The following is a 23,658-nucleotide window of genomic DNA, read 5'->3' on the forward strand; positions in this document are numbered from 1 at the left end:
GATTTGATGTAATTGTATGCAAATTTCACGAAAATAATGGATATATACTACAATACACACACGCGCGCGCGCGCACACACACACACACACACGCACACACACACACACGCGCGCGCATATACATCAGTTTAATGCATCCTTGCATTCTATTCATCAAATAATCCTGAAAAAAATGCATCACAGTTTCCACAAAACTATTAAGCAGCACAACTGTTTTCAACGTTGACAATAATAAGAAATGTTTCTTGAGAATCTTTTCTGAAGGATGTGACACTGAAGACTGGAGTAATGATGCTGACAATTCAGCTTTGCCATCACAGGAATAAATTACATTTTCAAATATGTTAAAACAGAAAAAAATACTATAAAAGATTTTACCCAAACAAAGGCAGTGAAGGGTATTTCCACAAGGATAATGCCATCTGTGATCAGCATGTTTTTTGTTGTTGTTAGATTTGTCAAGATAAGACTGTGAGATAACAGGGATAAATTCTCAGGTTGGCCTTAAACAAACCAATCTGATCTATACTCTGTTGTTAATAAATGCCATGATTTTATTAAAAGACTTCCATGAAATTCAAAATGAAAATCCATCGCCTTCTATGCCTAATATTTAACCAGAAGATGGCAGTGTCCTCCAAAAACTGTAGAAATCTAATGTCTATCAAATTAGATCTTGCAATAAACTTTATTATTATTATTAAAGTTAAGTGGTGTTTTCACAAATGTTCACACTGAGTGTGTTTCTAAGACACATCTTGTTTGTTTATGTCTACCTTAAAGGAGGAAAGGTCATAGGAAGGCAGTGAACCTTATATCTCAATGTGCAAAATCATCATTAATCTCCATCACATTATTACTTCTTCAGTTTCTTCAACTACTTCAAACTTCTATTTAAAATAAAGTTCCACTTCAGACTTGATTGAAATCTTCACAGGTGGATTTAACACTTGTTATCCTCTTGACATCAGTGTTTTGATGAAAGGGTAAGTGCTGGCAAAGAGTTTTCATCTGATCACTGTCTTGAAGTGCTGTGCATTAAACTCTTACAACTTGACTCTGTGGGGTTGAATGGATTCGCTCATGCCTTTCATGCAAACAATCAAATATTCAGCCTCAAAGCGTAGAATACATGAAAACACAAAAGAGATATGGCAGTGGATGCTCTCTATCCAGTAGATAAAAACAACTCAAAATAATAGCCATTATTCCAGGGCACTCATTCTATGTGATCTAATATGGACCTCAACATCTCTAAACATTATTAAAAAATGATTAAAAATTATGAAAAATTCTTTACAATAATAATAAAAAAAAATAAAAAAAAAATACATATGTATGGGTAGAATATGTAAAGCTACACTGTAGGAATTACTCCCATCTAGCGGTGAAATTGTATATGACAACCAACTGAATATTAGGCCTACTTACTAGCCCCTCCCATTCCGAGGGCATTTTAACTCCTACGGTGGCCGTATTATTTCAAATCTGCCGGCAGTCGCGAGTAATCTCCCCCTCGCATTCGTCACGGTGCCACTGAGTGTAAAAACCATAGACTGTAAAAAAAAGAATCTGTAAAAACGCGAAAAATCCATTTCAAGATGGAGGCGCAACATGGCTTCCGCCCAAGGGGGTAATCCATCCACCGGAAACTCCTACCCGGGAGCCGCCATTGTAGCAGAACATCACCTGCTGTTAGTATTCCATCGACTCCCATTCATTTTGGCGTCACTTTGACAGCGAATAACTTTACATCTGAGGCGTCCAAAGACTCCATTTGTCCATTATTTATTTCTAAAGAAACACGACAATGTATAAAAGGCTCCATTACTTTGTATCTTACGTTATGGGCCCGTAGAAGCCGTTTTTGTAAAAATAGGCTAACGATTGCGTCATAACCACGCGACTCTCTGTCGCACTGTAGAGAAATTACCGTATAGACTGGCGGAGAAGCTCGCAAGCAATCGGGGGGACGTGGAGGCATAAAGTCCGATAAAGTCAAGGGAGAAGCCCATAGAGAGTGATAAAGTTGCTCCTGCTGCTAGCTCATGGACAGCTACTCACGCTCTCCATCTCTGCGAGATTCGGAAAGGAATGATTCAGATTTCTCTCGGCATAGCTACTAGAAGACTGACAACTGTCAGACATGTTGTTCACGTCACATCTACGTCATCAAGCTCAGTTTGAGCCTGCGCACTACGCCTGGTGATCAGGAAGTTAAATGGCTATTATAGTTGGTAGAAGTAATTATACATTAATGAGCACATATAATTTTGAAAGAACAAAGTGTTTTTTGCTAAGAATCATTGCTAAGAAAAATTACACTGTGTAGCTTTAACAACATCAGTTATACAACACTATTAGGCTACTCTTAAAAATTAAGATTCTTTACCGGCATCTATGGTTCCATGAATAACCTTTAACCTCCATGGAACCTTTCCACTGGAGAAAAGGTTATTTATAGTATAAAAATTTTCTTTAGATTATTAAAATGTTCTTCACACTAAGAAAAAACTGTTCACTGAAAGGTTCTCCGAGGAGCCACAAATGGTTCTTCTATGGCATTGCTGTGAAAAAACCCTTTTTGAACCTTTACTTTTAGGTCTAGGAACCTCAACACCACTCATGGGATGTTTCAAGCATTAAAGTGCCTCAAAATTTACAAGTAATTACACACTTTAGCTTTCCATCTACGTAACAGAAATACAAAATCTACATTGTGTAAAAGTAGTCCTCACAGACATAATTATGATGGGTTGTCGATGTCATTATCACACAAGCCTGCAGCATTGGTGCCTTCCTGATGTGAAAATCACAAGAACCATCAAACTGTATTATTCTGCTTTTGAACAGACTCTACCCAATGGTCTTGTTGGATTTGGTTGCATCCTTCACGACACTCGACATCGGTTCAAAGCCTCCCAGTAACTCAAAAGATGCCACAGGCGCGGAAGCAAGAATCATCGGAAATCACATCTGATTGAGTTTGAAGGGTTCTTCAGACATTAAACCAGGCAACAACATTTGATTAACTGCTGGCTCTGCGCTCTCCTCGGACGATTCTCACTAAAGGATTGTGTTTGGTTATAAATAGCATTGATCTTTTTTTTTACAAAAAGCAGTCCTCAGTCAGTATAATGAGTATAATGATAATCTTGTCCCTCTATTTCTTTACCCTTGGGAAAAGACGGTATTTGCCAATGGACAGGCACTCGACCATCTCGGTGAAGCTGGTGATATGAAGGTGGTCATGTTGTTTAATATTCAAAGTTGTTGTGCAATGTGCACACACCATGATGATAGGCATAACATTTAAAACCTTAGGAGAAGTGGGAACTTGTTGAGCACAGTGTTGACTTTTGATCTTAGACTTGACATTTATATATAGGATTTGTGTGTCTGCAGATACTGATATTGAGTAGCCTAATACTTTAATTCGTCTGCCATAGGACATGCTAAATGATTCCAAGAATCATTTTAAATCAGCGAAGGGTGAAGACGGCAAGACCTACAGTCATTTTCTACTTCATTATTAACTGAGCCCAAGGAGGTCATTATGATCTTGTCTATTTTAAGAACATGCTCAAATGAGGAATGGCCTCAGCTTATTAAATAAATAAAGACCTCCTGCTGGAGAACGTGGGCTGGTCTGGTAATGCATAGCTATTGTCTTTTGATCTTCAGACACTGTAATTCAAATTTTTTATCATAAATAGGGCTACCCATCTCAAAGATCTTGTATTTCATTCATGGAGGAACAAAATAAGAAAATATGGATGAAACAAGATTCTGCTCTTTAAGACAAAAACACAATTATGGATCACATATTTTCAATATCCCTGATCATATGAGTGCAGTGTTGGGTAACACATTCTGTTTGTGCTCATGTGCATTATTAATGAAAGACAATTGTGCCAATTGTAAGCCATAATAGTTCATTTTAAAGTTGTGATGAAACGGAAGTAACAACAGATCCTTTCTTTTGACGTATCTGAGTCTCATTGATTATTGAAAAAGAAAAAGTGTAGGGTGACTTGGTTTTATGAGTCTGACTGGATTTTTAGATGTGAGTGTTAACTCAAAAGTGTGGGCAGATGAACATGAGCTTGCAGTTATGACATTTTGATATAAATTTACAGTCAAAACATAAAATTCCTAGTTATTAATTTAATTTAATCTCTCAGAATGTGCATGTTTGTAATTTCACCATTGTAATACCATAAAACATCACTGAAGTCGGAATCATCGCAGCTCTTTTCCGTGAACTTGTCGAATCTGCCGATGTAATTACAGCCGTTTGGAAAACTGCATAAGGTCAGTCTGAAGTTTAGTAAGAATTATTATTTTTTTAAATCAAAGCCCAAAAAACTAATGTCTCTGTCAAATAATTTTAATATGTTTGTGATGCCCTTTCATTTTCATTTCAAATAATGGGTTTTCTATTTCAATATAGCCTACTTTAAAATATGATTTATTTCTGTGATAATTTTCATTAGCCTTTACGTCAGTCTTCAGTGTCACATAATCCTTCAGAAATCTAATATGCTGATTAATACTCAGTTATTATCAATGTTGGAAACAGTTGTGCTGCTTAATTTTTTTTTTTTTTTGGGAACCCGTGATACTTTTTTCAGGATTGATTGCGTGATTCTGCAAAGAAATCTCACAGAAAGTTTATCTGTTATTCACAATGCTTCATGGGTTAGTTAGATTCATATTCCCTCCATCATGGAAAGGCAGCTTAATTATATAGGCCTACTAATAAACAGTGGGGGAGAGCGGAAGATGGGTGAGCTCCTTACCAATTGGAAGCTGTCTTCAATCTATTAAGGATGTGAGAAGTTGGATGGCGGGTTGGCAGTCCTAAATACGAGTCGTCAGGGAGATGAGAAGAGGTCATTATTATTTTTAATAAGCATGACCTGAAATCTAAAAGCACAACCCACCATGTGAAAAACAAACAAAACCCCAATAAACAATTGCATGGTGCCATGGATTAAGTTTCCCGTAGGAATGTGTGAAGACCGTCCTAAATAAAGTCAAATTAATTAAAATTCTTATTAAAAAGGGCACCTGGTGAAATGTTGTTCTGGAAGAGGTTACAGCACATGGCCTGGTCATGTTTCTGCCATTGTGTCAGCTGACCTTCCTTTCCTCCCAATTATGTGTGGTAAATAAAATAATAAAAAATATATAAAATAAAATGTATACTACTACCATTACTAATACGGTCACAGTGGTTCATATTCTGCATAAAGATTGCATTATGAATTCTGGTAAATTACACACGGAATGACAAAATTATTTTCATGCTTTCTCTGTATGTTCACATTTTTTAAAGAAATTCTCTTTCAGCCCTCACTATATAAGAAATATGAAACAAACTTGCTGAGTCCCAAGCTGTGGTCAACCAAGGTTATATAGCCTACTCTTAACACATCCTGTGTAAAAAAAAATCCTTTGTTACCTTAAAGGGAGACGTCTTAGCTCATGATCTCATGTCTAACATAAATTATATCTAGACAGAACAATGCCCTGTCAGCAAAAAGTTTCCTGTTTTTAGCTGCTGATCGAAACTGCGCACACACATATTGTCAGCCTTCACATGCCCCAGAGAACATTTCATTCCTCCTCGAGTTTGTCCTAACTTATACATTTCTAAAAAGCTTAGTTTTATATCTTTAATAATGTGCTTTAGCTTATATGATTATATTCCTTTAAATGCTTATGAGTAAAAATAAATCTTCAACGTAAAAGTTGTACCCATATAAAAGTAAAAGAACACCTCTAAATGTAAAATTTCCATTACACATGACGGACTACGCTACTTCCGACGTCACAAGTTGCGCTTTAGCCATAAGTGGAATCCGTATGTTCGTTTGGCCGGAAGCTAGTTATTTTACTTCATAAAATTATAAATATGGATATTATTCTTACACAAACTTATGGCTTTGCTTCAGAAGGCCTTTATTAGCCCCCCAGAGCCATGTGGAGCACTTATGATGGATAGATGCACTTTTATGGACAGCCATTCACTGCCATTATAAAGCTTCGAAGAGCCAGGACGTTTTTTAATATAACTTCGATTGTATTCGTCTGAAAGAAGAATGTCATATACACCTAGGATAACTTGAGGGTGAGTAAATCATGGGCTAATTTTCATTTTTGGGTGAACAATCCCTTTAAGCAAATTATACAGTACATTTTATGTAAACAGTCCACTATACAGTTATGAAGATCTCGCTGATTTATATTACAAGCTATAAGAATTTAATCTTGGTGGCCACATAAATAACATCTGCACCAGATTTGCCTATTTTTGCTCAGTTAGTGTCTGAATAAAACTGAGGTGTTTTTTCCTCCTCGAATATGAGCTCCATGCTCCCTGATATTATACCTACTATATGAGCCATGGTGTACATATATGATACGCAACATGCATTAATCAGAAACTCAAACACTTTTTCAGAATCTGTGGACCTAGTTATTACAAAACTCTGACAATATTTTTTTTTATCTCATCTTTCAAATCTTTCTCCTAACGCTGCATTTTTAAAGTAAGATAAATGTAACATTTAAATACGATTGAAATGGCACAAATAAGTTGATGAAATGGACTAATATTTAACTCTATGATAGTCTATGTTTAAAGTGCAATATTCAGAGTGACACAGTCCCTTTGCAAAGTCAAACCAGCATGACAGAACAGATAAGGACATCCACTGAAGCAGCAGAACACAGCGCTGTAAACATCATTTATTCATTCATTCAGCAGGACACTCACTGTGTTCAGGGCAAAACTCCAGCTTTAATAGTCAAGTCAATACATAGACAGAAAAATTACACAAAAAGACATCAGTAAAGCCCCAAAAAAGATTAAAAAGAAAAAAAAGAGATGTTAAGACCCAAGTCATGTTGAGTCTTAATATTCCCACCAAACTGTTTATTTGCAATGATTTTTCTTTAAATAATGACACTGAAACTAAAGCATAATTTAGTGCAATTTACATAAAACAATTTACAATATGTGATTCTCCTGTCATTTAAAACAACCATATTATGCATTTATCATAAAAACAGGGCAAAATACACAGTTTAATTGGATTTTTAAATGTTTATGCAAAAAAAAGAGACAAAATAGAGGAGAATATAAAAAGCTACAACTCTTTAGCACAAAAAACAACAACTTTAAAAGATATACCCAAAGATGTATACCTGCAGCTCTGACAGAAATATGTAGAACTTAAAAAAGAAAAAACTATTATGAAAGGGCAGATTATCATATCTTCTATATCAGATTAGTAGATTACAAAATAATCAGCTCATAATTAGTATCTTTATAAAGATTAAGAGGAATAAATGCTGTTTCAGATAAAGGCAATTTGGAATGATGTTAAAAAAACAAATAAAAGAAACAAAAAATATGGTGGTATGGTGGCACCCAAGGCAAAGCTTTTTAGTGTGGAAACTCATACTGTTACTCATCTACAAACATCTCATCTCAGTGTACAAGCAAAAAAAAAAACAGCAATCTTATTATGACGAATGTAGTTTTTACAGAAGTTCTCTTATGTGAAGCGCACTGTTAACACAGGAAAAAAGAAAGCTTGCACTTTATCACCGAGACTGACAGGGTGCCAATTGCCAAATCAGATTCCCTGTCAAACAAAGCTAAACTGTGTACAATTCGGACTCGGTCACCCTGATGAAAATAGCATCTTCGGTCTACGATTCAGCTGTGATTTAGTAGAAAGAGCCCGAGACGGAAGGTCAATCCGGAAGGTAGTGACACATAAACTAACCATTTTCAGCTGACAGGTTCAATAATAAATCCTGAGAGTAACTGTGAAAACAATAATGACAGTACAAATATGACTTGCTTGCATCAGTGTATCTTTGGCTGATATTACAACAGTAACAGAACAGTTGTGAGCAGCAGAGAGCTACAAACAGTTATATTCATCCACAGAACCTGCAGAAATCCTTTATGCAGTATCCGAAATAAGGCTTTCTGTTAGGAGTTGTCACTCAGTCCATCAAAGGCATACATCTGCAGCATTTGGCCAGCTTGCTTTGGTTCTTGGGATCCAGGGTTTTCTCGTCCAGCAGACCATCCATATAGTGACCGTACTCCTCGATGGCATCTTCCACACGGGTGATATAAAGCCAGGTAAAGATCACTCCAAAAAACTAACAACAAAAAAAGAGAACAATACTTTTGTTCAACATAAATAAAGAAAAAATCGTCATGTGGTATTGGAAGGGTTTATTGCATGTATTGCCTAATTCAAGTTCCCCCACAGCAGATCTGGACTTTGATTGGCCTTTCCAAAACCCTCAACTGATGACCATTTTGTACAATTTGTGCAGCCTGTTTCTAATGGTTGTCTGATGAACACTCATTAACTGTCGCCAGAACTGACTGCAAATCTCTTGATGGGACGCTGAGGTTCTTTGAGGTGTCAAGTGGCTCTTTTGGTCTTGGCATATATGGTAATATGTACTTCAACACTTATGATAGAGCAAAAGCTTCTTTCAAACAGTACACTTTTGTACCTTATTTACTCCTAAAGGGTGGATAATAGTACCTTTAAGGAACATATAAATGGAACATAGTACTACACACAGAATGGGCATTTCTGTTCATTGAAGCTGTACAAAACATAAAAATCTATATTTCAAGTGTAATTTGATCAGTTATATCGTCTTTTATTCATTGACATTGGTGAAATGCCAACCCAATATTTTTTCTCTTATCTTTTTCACAGCACCGTGTTAATCTGCGCACTTCAGGCTGTGGCTACACTATTTGTGCAGTAATATAAATCTTGTAATAAACAACTCGGGTGGTTCACAGTGTAGGGAGACTGACTAATGACTTTGAATCAACTGTGAATCACCATTTATGGAAAAACTATGTAACCAATTATAAAAGCTTCTCAGTTTCAACACTTTTCTCATTTAAAAAAAAGTCCCGCCGCCTCCTGCCATACACATAAACACACTTGCTCACATGCACACAGGCATAAGACTGAAGAATGTTCAAATGGAAACATTATAAACCAATATGAATGTCACTGCGGAAAAAAAAAAATTCGACAGTATATTCATGTCTTTCTCAACAATACCTGTGCTTATCACAGATAACACAATATCTTCTGGCATCATTTCCTGTGAAACTACAGATAGGATAGGACTGTCTGACCTAATAGAAACTTAGCCCTGTTCTCAGCACCTCTAAGAGTCCTTACTGAGATTACTGTTTGTGTGCATGTCTTTTTCTCTGTGTTGGTGGGTTATTGAAGTTGCAGCATTATTGAAATGGCAACATAATGGACTCAAAATGTATGTGATTATGATAATCTACATCGGCGACTGGTGTTTTTCTGTGCATCAAGGCACCTCTTTAAAACTGGTTAAAATGGGGGGGGAGACACACACACACACAGTAACAGCTACACATTAGAGGACGCTTTTAGAAGTGAGACGGATTTCCAGACTGCTAATTTGCTAAAACCTGTCTACTCATGGTAGTCTTGAGAAAAGTTTAAATTCATTTAAACCATGTCTCTCTCACCAGGCAGCCACCTCTTCATCAGTGCGGAAAACACTTCACGAGGGGATATTATGTAAAGAGACGATTTAATTACACTGAACTAATGAGTTCGCACAGATAATGATGAATAAAGACAAGATTCATAAAGCCAAATTATTGGCCTTTTGAAGAGATAAATTATTGGCACTTTTTGCTACGGCAAGTTTTATCAAAGTAAATATATGAATATTAGGGTTGCCAAAATTCTACTTTTTGAGCTTAATTAATAATTTTGCTTTTAATTAAAATGTATTACTACTACTACTACGACTAATAATAATTATAAAAAAATATTAACATGTATTACAACTTTAAATATAGCACATTTACGCAATTAAATCTAATGTCCCACTACACAATGACACTTTATCGTCATAGTTTAAGCCAATGAATTATATAAATGTTCTTATTTATACATCACAGTAGATGTGTATGCTCTTGTCACCGTTCTCTCTAATATCCTATTTGAATCGGAGAAGAACTGACCAGATTAAAAGTATGATATTTGATTACAGGCTTAGAATGACTGTTGGATGAAGAGGAGCTCTTGAAGCTGGGTTATACTGTAATAACTACAGTAATAAACATGAATAGGTCTGTTTGAACATAAAAACAATAAGATGGGACATTAATACACTGTGGTGTCATTTTTAAAATGTTAAAATGAAGAATGGTTTGCCAGAAATGCTCAAATGATGGCCTACACAGTAGATTGACATTAAGCACTGTCATTTTTGAAAAGGAAATACGATTCTCATGGATGGATACAGAAGAGTTTGAAACATGTTTGTTGTTGTAGGCTGTCCAATTAGTTTTTCTTGTCATTCAGCAAAGAAAGAGGGCAGGTTGACATTTATAAGATTTAATGGGTTTAAAAAAAAAAAAAAAGATTCTCAAACACAACCCCAACACCCTTATGAATAAAACATTTAAAACGGCAATAATTGCTGTCACAACTTTTATCTCGAACTCTTCAAACACTTTGAAAGGTTCTTACAACCAAAGAAAAAAATGGCATTTTTTTTCTCGGCAAGCTTGCAAGGGATAAGAGCATGTGTGTTTTAAGAAAAGTGCACAATTTGTAATGTTAAAACGGACTTATGCAGGCAATCTGAACCTTCTTCTCTTACCTGAGGTAGTAGAATGCCCAGAAGAAGACCAGCCATGATTGTATAGTTGTCCATGAACCAAATAAAGACTGCATCAATGCAACCGCGGATGTGGATGACATCTACATTTTCTAGCCTCTGTGGGCAAAGGACAGGCCAGAGAAACAGAGGTCATATTCAAAGGTCATCTTTTCATTATTCAATTCTAAGAGTCAAAAACACGGCCCTCTTCGCATCTCTTATTAACAACCAATATTGCACAGTAATATATTGAGGGATAATAGGATTAATCTGTGCATATTCTCACAGCCTGTTAAAAATTCAGAGGTGGATCTCATTGCTCTTCCCAGATGATCTGATTACCGATCAGACCTTTGACCCCTCCAAATGACTATTTATACCAGGTGGATCGACACAGAGAACTTTTCAAAAATCAGAATGCACTTATAAACTACTCTAACTTTCTTTTAAATTCACAAAAGCAGATCTAACCAAAACATCATCAGACATAGAAATAGAGTTGATCAGGGAACATACCGTTTTCCCCGCGGTATTGTATCCACACATCGTATTAATAACTTCAGAAGGCTGTAAAACACAAGCAAATGCAGTCTTAACATTTTCATAGAAGTAAACTGCAAACTATCTCTCTTAAAAACTAAGATTGCAAACAGATCTGGCAAACAGCAAAAACTATGGGGGGAAATCTTTTGACATGTTCAAGTTGGATCATAGATATGAAATTACACATTGTGTGTAATGCGAAGAATACTAATCTTTATAAATGAAGCCGAAATCATTCTGTGAGTAACTGTACACATTCTGATACATTTAAATGGATGGTTCACCCAAGATTGAATATTCAGTCATTAATTATTCACCCTATTGTCATGCTAAATCTGTAAGACTTTGGTTCATCTTTGAAACACCAATGAAGATATTTTTTTATGTAATCTGAGAGATCTTAGTTCCTCAATTTTCAACCCATGTTCATCATATAAAGCGCTCGAGCCTCTTCAGAAGATGTGGAGTAAACCACTTGATTAATATCTGTTTCTTTTACAAACTCCTTAAAGTTTTGGCTGCATAGACTTTCAATGGAGGGACATACATATCTCAGATTTCATTTAAACATCTTAATTTGTGTTTTGAAGATAAACAAAAGGCTTATGGGTTTGGAAAGACATGAGGGTGAGTAAATGATCATTTTTGGGTGAACTATCCATGTAAATCAACTCTTTAAATCAGTGCAACATGACCTCATTCAAATAGAAAAGGTTCCTTTATATAGATTTCAGACTGCATCAATGTAGTTTGTTTGTCTGATAACAACAAAGAATAAGCTGATGACAGGACCAACTTACATTTAAAAACGACAAGCACATCTGGTGAAAACCCCAAAAGATAAACTGATAAGTGGATTGAATTTGATCATTAATAAATCACTTCGAAAAAATTTAGCACATTAGATATTATTATAACAAATGTTGTTTATTCTCTGATATCATTCTTCATACAAAAAAACCCCTGCATTGTTTGTTCAGTATGGATTTTTGTATTTGGAAATTACATCAGCCAAATTATTCCTATATGCTCCTACTATTTTGAACTGGTTAAGTGGTGTAACTTTTACTTAAATTGTAAGTTTTCTTAAATTGTAATAATCTAGTTAGAAGCAAAAAACAAACAGATCTCCATCAGTCTAAATAAAGTAGGATTAAAGATCACTTAATTGGTAATAAAAAGGCAATATCACCAGATTAGATTCTGATATTCAATTTCAGACAAAACATTCTGATGTAATCTTCACATATAGAAAACATTTTAGTGTATTACTTTGTCTTAGACTGAGGTAATGATGAGGTAATGCTTGTCCATAGGTAATCTGCACACAGCTGGATGTTGGCAAACAAACTCTGTGCTTGTTCCAAAACTAATGAAAAATTAATGTCCTTTTGAGTGCAAGACCTGTTTTAGTAATGCAACTCAAAGGACCAATCTTTCAACTGTCCTATGCAACTTCAAACAATTAGAACTTTTTATATTCAGGTGAATCTAATATGAAGCTGCAGTGACATGTTACTAACATTCTGGCTTATGTTATGACAAGAAAAGTAATGTGCAAGATACAAAAGGAACAAAAATAGCCGCCATCTTTAACATGGCGTAACAATATCTTCCTGACTAAAAATCTTGCAGATGCATCAATCCTGCTATGCAGTACATTTTCATGTCCCCATCATAAGTCACTTTATAAGAAATATTCGACAAAAAAAGATTTCTTGAAAAATGCCTATTTTTTCCTATAGAACGAAAGTGAATGGAATCTAATGGTGTTTGGAAACCACAAATTTTATCTTTTACATTTTATTTATTTTATGTTTCACAGAGGAAAGAAAGCAAAACAGGTTTGGAACAACTCGAGTGTGTGTAAATGATGACAGAATTATCAACATTTTTGTGTGAACTATCACTTTAACTAACAAAAGTCAGGTCTCTCCATCAGGAAATGACATCATGTTTGGCACAACAGCAGCAGCACAAACATTCCAGCCTAAATTGACACTCGTGTAAGCGGACTCTCAATCCCTCATTGCACTATGGCTAACTCTAGCTCTTTATTTCCATCCTGTTTGACAGTTCTTTCATGTTATTGCCATTGTGTAAATAATCAAGCTTTCAATCAGTGCTTCATCAGAGCATATTTTCAAAAGTCTGGTACCCTTTTATAGAAATACTTCTTAAAATACAAAACAAAACAAATTCACTTTAAGCAGTTACAGATTTCAAAAGATACACAAAACGGGAATGACTCAGATAACGCAGGATCATTATGAGCTCAACGCTTCCAAAATGAACAAATGTAAAGCAAAGCAACTGGCTGTTGTGGAAACTGGAAACCCTGAGCAGAAAACACCTCGTATTCTACATCATTTCAAAAATATGACATGGACAAAGTTCCTAATTCACTAGATGTAGTGGCATTATTTTTGTACCTGTAAAATTGAGCAGAGCTCAAATGGGACAGAACAAAACTAGTTGAGGAATGCTGAAGCACACAACGTGTCAATTCTTTCTTTTGTGTGTTTCATCTTTGCCTTTTAGGTCTCCTTTCAGGTAAGCAAACAGTAGCCTCGTGAAAGACTCAATTGCTTTTGGTTTGAACCAGGGCTGGTCTAAATGTTATGAGTAAACATAAAATACCACATAATATACTGTAGGATTTTGTTTACCCCAGGATAATATATAAAAAGCTGACATTCCTCTAGTCTTCAGTGTCACATGATCCTTTAGAAATCATTCTAATTTGCTGATTTGGTGCTGAAGAAAAATGTCTTATCAATGTTTAAAAAATTACGTATACAATATTTTTGTGAAAACCATGATACATTTTTTTTTTAAAATCCTTTGATGAATAGAAAGTTCAAAAGAACAGTTTTTATTTGAAATTAAAATCTTTTGTAACAATGTAAAATGACACTGCTTTATGACAAACTGGACTTGATCTGTGTATAGGTTCACACTGCAAGAGGAATGAAAAGATATTCGTAGACAAACCTTGTAAATACAGCAGGAGTATGGCACTGCACACGCTAGCGGACCAGGAGCAGAGCAATTATGGTACATGTTCACCTCCCAGTCCGTGAACTCCTTTCCCCCACAACATTTGAACTGGAAAGACAAGAGTCAAAGCAGTAAAACCACTTATCAATGGAAATATCAGCAAAGAGTCAAAGCAGTAAAACCACTTATCAATGGAAATATCAGTATAGCTTCAGAGGAAGTCTATTATTTTTGGTAAAGCTGGTTGTTTTCTCATCTAGCACTGCTGAAGATCTGTTGAGCTATGCTGTGGTAGAACACGGTGGTTCAACAGTCATATACAAGCCTACCGAAAGAATATTTGTACATTGCATTTTTAAAAACAACAATTGTGCAAATGGTTGAATTTGTTAGCATGTCATCTGCTAAATTGCACCTTGGTTGACAGGGCATGAAACAAGAGAGGTGAATGAATAATCTAAACTGCTTTGTATTCATTTATTGAGCCTAAAGCTTTCAGAGGACAAGCATGAATAAATATTATGCTCCCGTCTTCCCTCACTGAATAGCACAATTCATATTCTAGCACATTAGCTCATTTAAAATGGCAGTGAATAACATTTGAGGAAATTACTAAAGACACTGGCGGATTCCCTCAGAAGAAACACATCTTTACTGATGTACAAGAACTATATGACAATCAGCAAACAGAAATTAATGCAGCGTGGGATGTCAGTCATAAAACAAATAAATGAGAAATGACCAGGACCCCTCTCCACATCAGCCTGACAGAAAACACTGACTGCTTTCCGATTCACAGGCTCCTCCTGTGCAGTGTTCACTGCTCCTTACAATAATGATAATGGGAGATCTGCAAAAATCCACTTCACTTGACAAAACCCGCTCTTTTGGAACGCACTCCAATGTTGTCTAATACAGACAACACTTGAGCCGCACAGATCAGCATTTGTTGTCATCTCATTTATGGACAGAAGTTTTGGCAGTTTGCTGGTCTGGAGCATTCAGGTGTGTGTTAACACAATGCCAAAGAGGAAAGACATCAGCAATGAACTTAGAGGAGCAATTGTTTCTGCCCATCGATCTAGTAAGGGTTATAAAGCCTTTTCCAAACAATTTAAAGACCATCCTTCCACAGTAAGAAAGATAATTCACAAATGGAAAACATTCAGACAGTTGCCAAATATTCCCAGCAAATTCACCCCAAGGTCAGAGCGTGCACTTCTCAGAGAAATCGTAAAACACCCAAGAGCTACACCTCAGACTCTACAGGCATCAGTTAACGTGTTAAATGTAAAAGTTCATGGCAGTACAATTAGAAAAATACAGAACAAGTATGGCATGTTTGGAAGGGTTGCCAGGAGAAAGCTCCTCTCTAAAAAGAACAAGTCAGCACGGCTTAGGTGATGAAGATATGATTTGGTGAATTTATTTAAGGTTTCTTCTTATATAATTTTTTATGTGACCTTATTAAATGTTACAGTAATAGCTTTTTCGTGCAGTTTATAACTTGTGAATAATGTAGAAACTACCACAGAGATAACTTAAGATCAACAAATAACAGAACTTATTTTTCACTGCTTACTTTAGCCAAAGATTGTGAAGTACTGAGGGGTTGCAAAATGACTGGTTTCTTTCTCTCTCTAATCTAGTGAATTGATATTTCGACATAGACTTGCTCCCTGTGCTGTTTTACTGCCTATCAGACTAAGCACATGTTCCCTCTTTGATTTGGAATCTCACTCCCTTTAGTTAAATATTCGGTGAAGTCAAGATCAATACTTGCGGTGTCATGTTGATTCTGGCATACTGTTTGACAGCAGCTTTTGCACACAAAAAAAACAAATTCAAATAATATAAAAATGAAGAATGAAAAAAATCATTCAAACCACATTTGTGAAAAGGACTGAAGGTAGTTTAAACAGAAAATAATCCCTTTATCTTTACAATGTACCAAACTAGAGCTAAACTTTTTCCTTTTGACCATCCCACTGTGAGGAATAATTACCTGGAATTGACTGGTTTTAGAGCGGCAGCTTTAGTTTATTTATTCCTAATCAAGTCTAAATATCGAGTAAAATGAAATTGCTGTAATATATTTGTACATAATTGAGCACTGCTAAAAAGCTCTCAGCAATTACTCATATTAAACAGTTTCATGCAGATGCTCCGGGTGAGGTTGTGTATTTGAAGGACTAGAAGTTATCCTCGTGCACTTGAATGCATCATAGATTAGAGCCACTGGGCTCTTTGACTGTTGCCATAAAATGCCTATGCATTGAATGTTTTGTAGATGTACTTGCAAATTACAAGTAGAGTTTTTTGAATGGCCTCCTTCAAAGTCTAAATTCTCACTTGGTGGGATTTATTTACTGAAACTCTTTATATCATTTCTCACACATAAAAGTAAATCCGAAGGAATTTCAAAAGCAAATGGTTGATCTCAATCTCTAACCTTTGAACTCAGGAGTTTTTGTACCTAACTTATGGTCATTAATACCTGCTCCTCATAGTCACTGGTCTTTGTTGATTTAACTACTGTATAAAAGGGACACCTGAATTTGACATTGGAGTTGGGTTATAGGGCCCTATCATTTCCACGATGCAAAAAACACAAATGAAATTGCGGAATCCAGTCATTAAAACAAGATATACTGTAGCTGAATGTGGAATTTGGACATTTTTGGATTAATAAGACAAAAGTAGTACAGTACACTTAATCAAATTCACCACAATCAACCCCCCAATTTTTTTGCAATGGTAATCACTACAAACCACCAAAAAGCATTTTTTTGTTGCAAAAAGGAATATTTACATTTGTAAAAGATTGATTAAATTGTAAGGTTTTCTGATACATTTGAATTAAGTCTTACATTTGTATTAAATCAAAAAACATAAAATCCAGACATTTTCTAACAGAATTTAGGACAAAAATACAATGGAATTCGGTCAAAACAACAACACCGATTTCATGTGGCTCTAATATTGTTACAATTTTAATAATTATTAAATTCAATTGATTAGCTATTCCTTATGATAAATTATATTTTATTAAAAAATATTTAATTTATTAATTAGAAATATTAATTAAAACCATTCAAATGGAATAAATCAATCAAATTGATTTCATAGGACCAGTCAGCATACCAAATCTGTACTTTCATGTGCTCCACGATATAAATCTCTTACCGTATTCTGAACATAGTCCATGATGTTTTTGAAATCAAGGTCATCATAGTAATTCACCATGCCTTTACGAATGTTTTTGTTGAGAAGGTCCACTGTCTATTGGAAAAAGAAAGGTCAGTGTAATAACAGGAAGATGTTGTTTCTGCAACAACATTTCATAATATTTCATATGTACGATGTCAAGCCCTTGTTGTTTCTCATCTGTTTTTGAAGCACTTAGAAATAATCTCAATTAAATAGTAGAATCCAGGGACTGGTACAATTATGTTCTTTATGAATATGTTTGAAATGAAGTTCACAATTATGTTAATTCTGTTTTTCAAAATTATTTTGTTAATGATTGCGGTGTCAAGAAGCCAAGCAAATTTTCACTTCCAGCTGACAATGAAATCTCACAGTCTGTTACTTGGAAATGACAAGGAAGAATCACGTACTTTGAAAAACAAGGCAGGAATTTTACACATTTGTCAAAAACATAATACCACAAACAAATAAGAAAAAAAAAACAGTAAAGAGGTTTGTACCTGGGTCCTAAAGATCAGAGCAACAATCCCACCGACGAGCTCCAAAATGAGACAGAGAGCGAGCATGTAAAGAAACTGCAAGGCAAGAGTAAACAGTGAAAGAGACACGGGCACATTACTCAGAATCAAATGAAACAACAGTCGACCATCTCAATTTCTACCCTGTACTTGGGCAGTGAGTCCATCCATGCATGTACAGCACTCTGTGACATTTTCAGAAGGCAGAAGGACCAGTGAATACAAATAGCTCAAAACATGATTCAATTCCCATAAGTTTGTTTCCTTGCAATTGTGTGCCCCTTTACAACCTTTCTTTCTTCTGTGGAATGCAAAAGATATTTTGAAAAATGTGTCCATATATCCATATATTGACTTTCACTGTACAGACAAAAACAAAACATGTTCATTTGTGTCATACAGATTTGGAATGTCATGAGGGTGAGTAAATAATGTAAACTATCCCTTTAAGCTTATAATATAATTTTTCTGTTTGCTTCGTTCAAAAAGCATTATTATAAAGAATAGTATATGAAGCGTTTCGTTCAGAAAATCAATATGGTTAACATAAGCGATATGCTGAAGTACAGAGATTGTGATGTAGAGAACACTACTATATGGAAGTGTCTGATGGAAAAATTAAAACGTACCACTTTGAGAAGAGACAAGTTGTCTCTGAGAGACGCCAGAACCCCGATGAAGGAAACGATGAACATGACCACGCCGAGCACAATGAGGATAATGGCGGGAGCCAGGAACACTCCTTGCAGCGTTTTGTACCGTTGCCTCTCCACCTCCGCATAGATGCCGATGGCCAAAATAAAGCCCCCTATCAACTGAAACAAATCATACAAATCAGATCAGACCATTTGGACTTAAAGTGAAATAAGATTACAGGTGGGATGATCAACACTATTTTAGTTATGTTACTACAGGTACCTTTAAAAGGGAGATGGGTCAAAAGCAACACAAAAGAGAATAAAAATATTTTAGTCAGGGCCTCAAAAAAATCTAACAAGGATGGTCATTATTGAACCAAGGGGTATTTCAGTTTTTTTCATATTTAAATTATTACGGTTAAAACGAGAGTTAAGTAGAGCTATTTGAAACTGCGAGCTCCTGAGTTAATGTATTCTGACCTTGAATCGTAATGGCTCCCCTGATGCGCAGAGTGTGATTTACATTTGGAAATATTCTAAATGATTATCATACTCTACTGATCAGAGCCGTAGTTGACTTATTAAAGAATTAAAGCATGTGGCGTTAACCCCAAACTGCATTCCTGTGTCAGACTGAAGAGTAGTAGAAAGTAGATGATAGTTGAAGCTGTACAAAAGTGACATAGAACAGCAAATGCACTTCTGTAACCCGGAGAAAAAACCACGAGCTCCAGTGACATGGCTTAATGGCATAATCAAATAATAACCATTATAATGCTGGGCTGGTAAATTGCAGCAAAACCACTTCATGCCTGTTAGCTCTGTGTGCGTGTGCGTGTGTGTGTGTGGGGGGGGGCTTTACAACAAATTTGTTGTGCTAATGCATTCCTTCTGTCCCTGAACTTCCCTTCTCATTCAACACCACACCAAGATAGTCTGTATGATAAGTAAGTAGTAGTAATCTTCTTCCTTAAATAGAGGCATATCGGTAGTACCAAGGGCAAAAATCATTGCCAGTGCATCACTAATATTATATTATAAATAGTGTGTAAATCCCTAATTGTTCTAAAATGATACTGAACTGTTCAACAGTACAGAGGATCAAATTTCAGAGGGAGGCAGCTAGACTATATTGTATGGGGAATGCGAGGGGGTGTAAACTATGGATTTCACTTTTAGTCTCGTCCAATTGAAATTAACTTGAAACACAAAATGATCTGGGAGTAATCCGGTTTTTAGTAACATTCCACTCAGTTTGGTTAAATTAAAGTTTGCAGAGGACTAATGGACTGAAAAGAGAAGATGGCTATTGTTGAAGCAATATAAAAAATGTTAATTTAGTATATTATATGCGCTCCAAAGCTGAATTTTGATCATTTATACGATCAAAAACTTATTGTGAAATCTTAAGATTATTAGAGTTATTAAAACTTCAGAATTTTTTGGTCTTCAGTGTCATAAAAACATAAAACTTTATGCGTTTTGGCCTGAAAATGCAAACTTTTTAAAACGAGTTTTCAAGTACAAGTTTTTGATAACGATACCTTTTATCGTCTCCATGTAAACTACGAAAACGTGAATTTGGGCATGGGCATTACGTGTTTGGTCTATAGGCGTGTAGTGTTTCTTTACAAAGTGACCTCGCCAACTACTGGCCTGGCATGAATAATACAGTGTTTTCAATCGTTTTTGTGTGTTGTCTATACGCCCAAAAAAAAAAAAAAGGAAAAACTTCTCCGTTTTTAGTACATCGTTGTTGTGTAAACCTACTCTAAACTATGCATGACTGTGGGTCCCCAGGAGCACTTACATCTGCAAATATATGCAATTCAAAACCATTTCTAAACATCCAAAACTACTATTGAGCCAATCAGTAAAGTTAGCACCTTCACCCTCTTCAAGTCAAGTAAGTTGTACGCACAAAAATAAAAGACAGAGACATGAGTGCACATAAATCAACAGAGATGGTAAGAACAAATGTACGCCATTGCCTTTGTGAGCAGAATAGCCATCCACACACACAATAATTTACCCTTGCAGTCTTGTGTGAAGCACATCCAGGTCTCTTGTCAAAGCCCTGATGAGAGCAGCACAAAGTGTGCGGTGTGCGCTAGGTCAGCCAGTACTGTAATACTGAAGCCAATGGGCCACCAAGAGCCTCGGCTGGTGGCATAATGGTCTGAAATAGCGTCCTGTGGGGCCCATTGTTTATGCTGTCAGTGTGATAGGTTCAATATGTGCAGTCCTGCTCTTGACAGAAAGCTATGGGAGAAGCACAATGGTGCAGCCCATAGCATTTCAAACCCCTGCTGCATTGACACCAGCTCTTTTTACACAATAATCTATTTTAAATACCAATAACAGATGAGAAAAAAAGATAGCAGAATGTCATAGTGCATACGCCATGAGAGTGGCTCAAACTTGAATAATATGAAAAGCATTATTTGCATATAAAAGGGTAATATCAAAGCATAAATGACACATTAATGTCACAAATGTGATATGTATATAAAAGATTATTATATGAGTTTATGAAAACATGACACAAATGGATGACAAAATAATATGATGCAAAAAATAATAATAATAAAGAACATAAAATGTCGAGAATAGAAACATTTAAGAACAATTTAACTGAACAATAGGAACAAACATTGTATTGTGTAACTATAACTTGTAACTGAATTTATGCTTTTAATTTTAATCAGATCTGAGTCTGAACTGTTTTCAAATTTAAAACGCCAAATTCCAGGGCTTGCTTGATGATGTTTGCTTGATAAAGCTTGATAATCTGCATTAAAAGCACTAGATTAGAATATTCACTTTAAAATATATGTGCAGTACAGGTAGCATATGTATGGTTATAAGTAGGCTATATTGAAAATATATTAAATAATCAAGCATTCAGGACACATGCAATGTGTTTTATCTTTTTATCTTTTATCTTTCAACTGTTTTAAAGAATAAGGCAATCCAGGGAAACACACACACACACACACACACACACACACACACTGTTGGTGCAACTAAAATATGAGGACTCTCCATAGGCGTAATGGTTTTTATACTGTACAAACTATATATTCTATCCCCTTACACTGCCCCTATCCCTAAACCTACCCATCACAAGGAAACATTCTGCATTTTTACATTTTTAATAAAACATTGTTTTTTAGGCTTTTTGAAATGTCCTCATAAACCACGTTTAAGTTGTAATACCAGTGTAATACACATGTCATTATACAATTTGTGTCCTCATAAATCACATAAACAGGAACACACACACATTATAAGGAAATGTCTCACAACAGAAACCAACTCCTAGGTTTTTAGTTCACACCATGACTGCACAGTACACACAAAATGTTGGTCATCTGATCATCATAATGCAATCAATAACAAAAGCAAGATAACCACCAACCACTACAATTTGTCTGTTTCAGTTTCTATCTAGGCTACTTCTAAAGGAAATGCTATTCACTTAAGGTGTTGTGCCCAGATGAACATATCAGTTTAACAAGAAAGGTCTTAAGATATTTAAAGCGTAGCCAGCATACCAAATTGAATTAGTCATTCATATTTCAGCTTAGTACTTTCTACAGCGACGACGTTGCATATACATTTATTAACAAATCAATTGATAAACACATGCAACGTCGTAAAAAAAAAAAATTTGATGTTTTTAACAGCAAGTTAGCCTATACTTTACAAGAGATCGATCATTCAGTAATAAACTCTTAATCCTACAGTAGCAACCATTAACGTTAGTAGTGGGAGGGTGGGGTCAATAGCACTGGAACAGGTTAATGGGCGTCATAACATAATTAAAAATATATAAACATATAAAAAATGTTACTTCTAGCAGATTTCTGATATTCAGCTATTTTCTTTTCTTTCTCTCTGTTCTTTCCGACTTTTTAAACCGCTCTTGTGCGCATTTGCTGACTAAAGTCTCATGAATTTATCACACCGATCTATTACATAGGAGAGAGAAAAACAATCAAACTCACCCAGAAAATTGTTGCATATACGATTAACGAGAACTTGAGAAAGATGTACGAGCACCTATCGCAATATCGGACTTCTTTTGACATGTTAAAAAACGTAAAAATGCCACGGAATGCTTTCCCGTAAACACTTCCTGGTTTGTTTGTATCGTCTACCTGAGCGAGCAGAGCACGCGCTCCATTATCATGGATTAGAATATTTTGATTGATGGGTGGCTTGTCCAATGAGAGAGCGGAAGGAGAGTTTATTGTTTTGGAGCTCTGAAAGACATTAGTTAACACCAGGGGCCGGTTTCACAAAGATAGGCTTTGACTGTGGCTACAGTTAACATGAAAAAAACTATAAACATAAAGACAACACAAAACACTAAACAAAAGTCATCCATTAAAGCAAGTCACATTTAATTTATAATAGCTAATTAGCCTACAATCAATAAAACACATAAACACAAAACACATAAATTATTGCAATTATATTATAGATTTACACATCGCAGAAAAGTGTTTTCTCATAATGAAGATACGGTAGTAGGCTAGCCTACCCTTTATCTAGGCTACTGCACGATTTTTTGCAGGAGATAAATCTCAACAGACTGCGCGCCAGTAAAATTAGGCTACTGGCAAAATATGAAATTCCCATGAAAAGTATTTTTTATAATTCGCACACTTAATGAAAATGTCAGATCTGCGAAACCCGTCCTGAAATAGCCTTTGGTGATTCGAAGTGTCCAAATAAGAGTCTATTTTCACTATCCACACCCTCATCCACCTGCTGCCAGACACCTAGGTGAGCTGTCTCACTCCTCAGACAAAATGAACAATATCACCTCACACAACTGGAGAAATAAAGCAACGTCTCAGCAGAACAAATAGCTAGAGCAGACCAACACATGCGCTTAAATATTTCTATTAGTGTTCGCTGCAGGGGAGTTGCAATTATTAATGACAGCAAGCTGCCCATTGTTATTAACACGTCAATTGCATGCCAATTATATTTATTATTGATATTGCCAGATT

General features: G+C 35.6%; 1 protein-coding gene across 1 annotated transcript; it reads right to left on the reverse strand.

Moving 5' to 3' along the window:
• Positions 1-7,560: 7,560 nt before the first annotated feature.
• On the reverse strand, positions 7,561-22,858 carry tspan15 (tetraspanin 15). Its single transcript, XM_079635869.1, has 8 exons — positions 22,645-22,858; positions 18,626-18,811; positions 17,979-18,053; positions 17,455-17,550; positions 14,263-14,376; positions 11,242-11,292; positions 10,726-10,842; positions 7,561-8,190 (listed from the first exon to the last, which is right to left on the reverse strand). Exons 1-8 carry the CDS (start codon positions 22,726-22,728, stop codon positions 8,029-8,031), a joined length of 885 nt encoding a protein of 294 aa, XP_079491995.1. The 5' UTR covers positions 22,729-22,858; the 3' UTR covers positions 7,561-8,028.
• Between the last annotated feature and the right edge of the window lie 800 nt (positions 22,859-23,658).

The sequence above is a fragment of the Phoxinus phoxinus genome (genome assembly GCF_949152265.1).
Source record: "Phoxinus phoxinus genome assembly, chromosome: 14".
NCBI lineage: Eukaryota > Metazoa > Chordata > Actinopteri > Cypriniformes > Leuciscidae > Phoxinus > Phoxinus phoxinus.

What these genes read in the sequence shown, in the direction of transcription:
- tspan15 (XM_079635869.1), bottom strand. Translation starts at nt 22,728, where the DNA reads ATGTCAAAAGAAGTCCGATATTGCGATAGGTGCTCGTACATCTTTCTC. An exon ending in TATATGCAACAATTTTCTGG is followed by an intron (nt 18,812 to 22,644) that starts GTGAGTTTGATT and finishes GATTTGTTTCAG; the next exon opens with TTGATAGGGGGCTTTATTTT. An exon ending in ACTCCTGCTGTATTTACAAG is followed by an intron (nt 11,293 to 14,262) that starts GTTTGTCTACGA and finishes TGTGTTTTACAG; the next exon opens with CCTTCTGAAGTTATTAATAC.